The sequence below is a fragment of the Pistacia vera genome, unplaced genomic scaffold (genome assembly GCF_008641045.1).
Source record: "Pistacia vera cultivar Batoury unplaced genomic scaffold, PisVer_v2 Contig339, whole genome shotgun sequence".
Taxonomy (NCBI): Eukaryota; Viridiplantae; Streptophyta; class Magnoliopsida; order Sapindales; family Anacardiaceae; genus Pistacia; species Pistacia vera.
The window spans coordinates 131,731-139,494 of NW_022196156.1; the positions used below are offsets into that span (position 1 = coordinate 131,731).

General features: G+C 33.8%; 1 protein-coding gene across 1 annotated transcript; it reads right to left on the bottom strand.

Annotated features, from left to right (window-relative positions):
• Window positions 1-7,100, bottom strand: LOC116138207 (COP9 signalosome complex subunit 2). Its single transcript, XM_031423928.1, has 12 exons — window positions 6,968-7,100; window positions 6,784-6,876; window positions 4,368-4,446; window positions 3,730-3,970; window positions 3,578-3,652; window positions 3,362-3,496; window positions 2,045-2,232; window positions 1,283-1,351; window positions 1,116-1,206; window positions 862-996; window positions 583-695; window positions 1-500 (listed from the first exon to the last, which is right to left on the bottom strand). Exons 1-12 carry the CDS (start codon window positions 6,975-6,977, stop codon window positions 410-412), a joined length of 1,320 nt encoding a protein of 439 aa, XP_031279788.1. The 5' UTR covers window positions 6,978-7,100; the 3' UTR covers window positions 1-409.
• Window positions 7,101-7,764: the final 664 nt, after the last annotated feature.

Consider the following 7,764-nt stretch of genomic DNA (forward strand, 5'->3'; position numbering starts at 1 on the left):
TCATTAACTAAGCAAATTAAATCATATACTAAGCTGAGCTCAAGCCAACAACATAAACAAAATAGAGCCAAGCTCATTCACAACCCCAAGGCCAGATTATCAGCTTGTTAATGGGTATTCCTCTCCAAATCAAAATTCTTACAATATCATAAACATATCTATTCACCATTTAACTATTTTTTTTTTTCAAAATTTACTTGTTATCAACCCAACATTTTGACATGAATCCAGATACATACTTCTAATGGCACTGTCTCCCATTGTGCTTCGATTCCAACAAGAAAAATTATTAATCCATTCCTGAAATCGACAATGCCGAAAAGACAATTTCACCTTTCCCCTGAATCATCAACAAATTATCCAAAAGCTAATACAACTTTTCCTACTATCCCACCTTCAATTTACTCACTCAAGACACTCGATTACCAACAGTTTGATACAGAGACCTTAGCTGTGTGTTCCATTTGTCTATAGCAGTATACTTTTTCATTCCCTTCGACCTGCAAGAGTATTTTATTAATTACAGTTTAGCTACAACTCAGTGGGATAGGATGAAATTCATGAAAGAGTAGAAAGGCTGACCTGTTGCCACGCTCTAAGAGCCGGTTCACTTGATCAATATGTCCATCAATACGATTATCCAAGATTAGTGAAACCAGCAATTGTTCAACATCTTTTTCTGGCACATTGAGCTCCTACGTAACAATCATGTTGATTAAGTTCATAAAAAATAAGAAACTGCTCCCTTTACATGTCATATGCAAGTTTAACAATTCTCACAATATTAAAAGCAACAGCTCAACGGCGTTATGAAGAAATCTGATATAGATAGAACACTTTCTGAGAAGCCACTGGCTTTACCTTTGATATGAAAGGGATTCGGATCCTCGTATAAGGCTTGATAAGCTTAAGCAGCACTTGAGTCCGGACATTCTTCAACAAATCTTCAATGTAATTACGGATAAAGGGATCGTCCATTATTGTCCTTCTATTACTCTGCAAATTCCCACTAGCAACTAAATTTGGAGACCAGAAAGGGATTGAAGAAAGAGAACGAAAGAAAGTATATAATATAACTGCAAAGCTGTAATAACATTGAATTGCATGAAATGTACCTTAAGGATTTTCTCAAATTCTATTATCTCATTTCGTTGATATGCTGCTATCAAGTTTGTCATTGCTAGAATTTCAGGGTCATTTTTATATCTGCAAGTAGCAACCAGATCAAGAGAGAAGAAAAATATATGTTGGATTCAGTAGTAGGGCAAACTAAGAGACTTACGGCTTTGCCTCTTGCCCGTCAAATGGATTAACTTCAGATTCCATCAGCATATTTGCCAGAACCAGATATCTGTTAATGCTCCCACAATTAATACGAAGTGAATAATCAAAGGACAATACAAATATACCTTAGTACCTTAGTTACAGAAATACTAACACAAAAGAAAATAAAAAAAAATAGTAGGTACAACGAGAAAACATGAAGACAGCTCTAGCACAACTCCTACGTCCAATATCCTTACATCAACTAGGAATTTTTATTTATTTTGAGAAATTTTTAGGGTTAAAAATAAGGTAGAAGAAAGAAAATATCACAATTATCTGATAGGAACCGATTAAATTTAGTTGATATCCATGTGTTTGTAAAAAAAATAATCTACTTAAACATCTGCTTTGAAAACTAAAATTTCTTATACAGTATTGGCACTGAACATTTCATAGACAAATGATGAATAAACTTTTTAAATCAATATTTGGGCCATTCATGAGACAATAAACTCATACAAAGAATAAACAACTCAAGCTCAATGTTATAAATTAATTAAACATATTCCATTTTCTCAAATTAAATACAGCAATTATGATGTATTCAGTGTCTACCGAATTCACAATCTCATTATCAATCATAAAAAGGAACTCGCCTCCACCTATTAGTTTTAATATTAAAACCGCATACCAAGAGAGAGAGAGAGAGAGGAAAGACATAAAACATGGTTATCAACTACAATAGAATAATTAAAGAGAAGAGAGAAAGCATTTGTACTTTAAACATTGTATACGCCTCTGGTTCCCAGCTTCATCATAGTTCTTGAAAGCTTCAAAGAAATCAGTTGCTGCATCTGCCCACTGACGTTCAGCCATATGCATCTTCCCACCACATTCACGAATTATTCCCATGATTCTCGGATGGGGAATAGCTGATTTAATAGCAAGTGCTTTCTGGTACAATTGCTGCATTTAATCCATTTCATCAAACACGGCTCGATCCCAATTGCAAATTAAACCATAAACTAACATAATCTTAAAACAGTGATCAGAAAGAATCCGCGTGCCTTAAAATAGGTTTTGAGCCTTCAACTAAATCATTAGAGAGAAACTATGGCACTCATCATGTTTTCCATCTCATGTCAAAACTATTCTTCCATCAGGCGTACACATGAGAGAGGATCTTAAGGAGTCTCACATTTGTTGTCAGATTTTAACTAAGGCCACATATACCTATTAGGCACTCCCACCTCTTATATAACTTTCTGGTACATTTCTCGACCATAATATCAAGGCCAATCCATACTTGATCAATACTGTGGGTCCTCCTTGAGTTACTTTTTATTTCATACGTGAAGCTCATTCTTTTGTCAAGCCCACATGTAACATGGGTGTTATAATATCAAACATTGTTGTTAAGAGATATTCACATTGGAACTTTTAAATTTACATCAGAGGAATGACAATATTGGATCATAATAAGTCAAAGAAAATATAATTAAGGAAATTTGGATACTTCGGATCAGAAATACTTAAATTTACATCAAAGGAATGACAATCTTAAAACCTGTAACATATTAAAAAGGTTAGCTTGGGATTCTTAAGTTAATAACACAAATATTTGACCTGGAAAATCCATATGTTATCTTGCATCTTCAAAAAACTTTAATTTCAAGTAACTTTTATCCTTGCTTCAACATCTATTAATTCATATTGGATCATAACCTAAAGCAAAATATCAAAAAGGAGAGCACGAGAGAGAGAAGAGAAGACGATGTTAATAAATCAATATTCCTCAATGTCTATTTTCAGGTCTTTGTCATTGCATAAAAACTTAATCCATTCCACAAGACTTGAGATTTAAAAATCCCTTTTCAATCACTTTCTGCTACTTGTTTAATTTTATAGAAACAAACAGGTAAATTATTGAAATGGATTAAAAAATTCACAATCTTTTATCAGGATTTAATCTTATAAAGGAGAAAATACAAGGTTACACCAATATAAAGTAGAAAATATTTTACCCAAACAGAAAAGTGCAAATAGCATTTGTAAAGACTCTAAAGCACATAAACAAGCGTTGCAAAAACCTTACCTTTAGTTTCTTGTTATTCTTAGTCTCAGTGTACATTTGAATCTCAATTGCATAGACCTCCAAAAGTTGACTTCCTTTTTTTTGGTCATCTGTACCATCTTCTCTTTGACAAGATTTATGAAGTTCCTTCAAAATCTGGATGTATACACAATTGTTCTCATAATTAACATTCCAAAATAAAAGTGGAAATTCTAGAAGGTATTAAAGAAAGGATACCTTACTCATTCTCCCATATTCACCCATATCAAACCATATCTTGCAAAGCTTAAGATTTGTCTTGAACCAAAGTCTCTACAAAACAACAGAGAATAAATTACATCTTGGCAAAGGCACCATTCTGATGCTAAAACATATGTCATTTTACTAACCTCATTCTTTGCTTCTTCAAGGGCCTTCAGAGTGGTCTGATAAAATTCTTGCAGGAGACTAAAATTTTGACTAGCCGATCCAGAAACAAAATCCATTATGTTGTTTATGCATTTTTCACTGTAATTTCGTGTCACTGCTGATTTAATATATGTAAGCATTTCCCTGTAAGCATCCATCATTTCTTTGTACTTCCCTAATCGATAATAGAGCTTCACAGTTTGCTTCAGAGCTTTGAATCCCCTGGAAATAGTAGAAAAACATAATTATTGAATTTTAGAGATAGAAGGCTCAAAGCCCTGAGCTAAGTATTAAATTTTTTGTCAATATATATGTAAATACTAAATAAAACAAAGAGAATAAAATATAAGACATAAAATACCCCTAGCCACATGCCTGTCCCAGACAAAACCAGGTAACTTAATTGATGGACAAAAGTACGAAAACAAGAACTAATATGTAAAATGAGCTAATGACATATATATGTTACTCTCAAGTGTACAGAAACCCCAACATGTTGGTTTTTCTATGGCTAGGTGCCTCTGTTATTTTATTTGTCAATACTGCAAGAATAAGAGATCAGTCCTACTGCAGCAAGTAACAAAGTCCTAACCTCACTCAGTAGTAAATACAAACTCACCATTCAGCCTTTTCAGGTTCCATGGCAACAACTTCAGCAAAACCAGCAAGTGCCCCTTCTGGATCCGTTTCAACCAGACCTATATGGAAAAATAGGATGAAAAGATATTATAAAATAGTGAAGTACATAAGAAAGAAAGAAAGAAAGGGAAAAACAGGATAGCAGATAGGCAACATTGAATACCTTCACATTTCTCTGAAACTATGTGAGACAGACAGTTAAAAAGAAGCAATAGCTAATGATATGCTACTTAAGAACTAATTAAGAAGGCACTAACAAGAGCATTGCCAAATTATACAGTGTCTATGTGCGTGTGTGAGAGAGAGAGCATCAAGCCCAGATTCTTCTAAAGGTTAAACTTTGGAAAAATATAGATTTCAACATTTTTATTTATTCTTATATTACAGAAAAAAATTATAAGGAATTCTTTTGCTGAGAAACTATTAAACTATTAAAGAAAAAACAATGTCTTACACCAGACACCAGTGGATGAGATATCCACAAAGAGACTACAAGGAATGAAAGAAGGGGTAACAAATATATACAGGATAGTAATAATACATACCATAGGAAAATAAATTTATGAAAAAATTTGAAATTTTATGTAATGTAGTATAATAATGTTATTATAAGATCATCCAAAATTGGTCTTCTGAAAGATAATATCTTGAAAATGAAAAATCTAGAAGAAATTGCAAAACTATAATTTCATCACTAGAAGCATCTAGGAGTAAAAGCGCAAAAGCCTGGGACAAAGTCAAGGAAATGCAATATTTAGAAAGAATGAATAAAACACAAGGTATACCAAGAGACTAAAATGAGTAACAAAGCAATATTAAGGAAAGTCCAATATATTTTCAAAGGTAAAAGTATGACATCATACAAAAACAGAATCAATATCTTTACTAAGCCAAAAATCTTATAATAATACCTAAAGCCATATATGGATTAACAAGTCTTTCAATTTTGGCTCTAAAGATATCATAACTTGCCTCAAGACAGAAAATAATTTCAGCAAATGGAAAAGCTACAACAGTGTATGATTTAATATGGACGAAAGCATTAGTCTTGCCACATGTGATCTTTTATAGATAAGAGAAACAGTAGACTATTTAAGTATCAATAGGTATATCTATTTCTCCAAAATTAAGACACATAGTAAGGCATGATTTTGAAAGATGAATGAGCCTTCGATTATAGAACCTAGGTTGATGAGGCGTGTACCCAAAAAAATCCTTCCCCAGTTTTCAATTAAACTCCAAATTATCTTACAAATGCATTTATACTTGATAAGCCTAAAAATCTAGAAGATGTAAAAATAGTAATAATCGTGCATTTCATTATCATATGGCATGAGTTCAAGACACAGCAAAAAGGCCTTCCCTAAAATAAAAAACTCTTTCAAAATCACAAAGTAACATCATTCTCCCATAACACATTTTTCTCCCTTCTGCATCAATAATCTGATCTAAACCAATGACCCCTTTCCTAACCTATTTCAGCTTTTGCTGCTGTGCTATTAACCACGCATAGTTCATCATATCATGAGACTGCCCACTCCTACAGGTTGCAAAATCCACATGCGCAAAAAATCTACTTCAAAATGGTCACACTGATGCATTATGTTATTTGAAGGAAGACATGTCGTCCCACACAATCTCAAGGCCTTCCCTAAAGTTTTCAACTCTTTCAAAATCAAAAAGTAACACCATTCCCTCACAACATCGTTTTTCCCCTTCTGCATCAATAATAAGATCTGACCCACCAAACCCTTCTTTCCTGTTTACACTTTTGTTACTATGCTATTAAAATATTGTCTCCACACCTAGTTCGTCATATCATCACCTTGTCCATTACCTTCTACAGCAGAAGTACTTAAACAAAGGAACTAATCAATCACAATTACCCGAAAGCCATTCAAATCCGACAAACAGTTCAGAGAAAAGAAAATGCACAAAGCAAATACATTATATCAAAAACATCCAATCTAAAATGCACTTTATTCCTCAAATTCCCCATCCTTCTGTTATTGTACATAAATGGCACAAATATCAACACCCATCAATTAATTTTTCCAAAAAAAAAATTGGAGAGGTTAAAAAGGAATCACAATGTTTCAGTCTGCAACAAATTTTCTGCGGAAAAAAGAAAAAAAAAATCTTTCCTAAAACACTAAACCTTTCTCTCAAGAAAAAGAATATTACATCCTTCCAAACCCACAAAACGACATTTTTTCATCCTTAGATAAAAAAGAAATTTCAACATTCAAACATAGAACGATCAAATCTGAATATAATAATTTTATTTCAGTTACTTCTCTATCCTATTGAACAAACCCAACGAAAGAACGCGATAAAACTCCACCAATTCGTAATTTCCCAAAAAAAAAAAAAAAAATTGACAGAAATCGAAATACCTTTAGAGTTGTAATATTGATTCTCGATATCAACATCCTGTTCCTCGGGCTCCTCATCTGAGTACTCAAACCCATAATCCTCCATATCCGCATCTGCAAATTGAAAAGCAAAGAGTAAGTTACAGTAAAAATTGAAGGAAACATGAAATTAGAAGAAAAATTGAAGGTTGTGAAAGAGAAACACCTGAACCCATGATTGAGCTGTGAAAGAAGAAAGTGGAAGAGAAATTGCTATCAACAAAATTAATTGGGATTTCTGATTCTGGTAATTGTCTAATAATTTCTGTTAGGGCACTACAGTCTATATGTGCACTTTGATGGTATAATTACCTTTAACTATGTGGCAAATACCCCCTAAGAAATTATATAATAGGAGAAATTATATAATAGCATAAATTCCCTGGGGCGTTTGGTCGGAGCCAATGAAAGATTTATGGGTGCGTTTGGTTTATTATTTTGGATAAAATTTTGGGGATAGTATTAGATGGTTGGATAAGAGAGTATTACGAGATAAAATTTAAAAACTTATGATAAAACCCCCAAGATTTGCTAATTTAATAAACACCCCAATATATTAAAATATTGTAAAATAACAAAAACACCCCTACCACCTGCAGTGCCAGATTCCGGCCATCACCACTGGAATCTGGCCAAAAAATTACGTTACAACACAGACCAGACGGATCTATGTAGTAACGCGTCGTTATGGCCTTTTCAGGCCAGATCCACTACGGATCTGGCTGGAAAAGGCCAGATCCAAGGCTGGTTGTGGCCTTCGACAGCCGGAAGCGACGGCCAAAGATATGGTTGTCGTTGTCTGTCAATGATAGCCAAGATTTGACCGTCGTTGACAGTCAACGATGGCCATTTCTTTGGCCGTTGTGGATCTGGCCGAAAAAGGCCAGATCTGGCCTTTACCGGCTATTTCGGTGGTTCGATGACTATTGTGATAGATTCCGGCAAGTATTGTGGGTGGGGGTG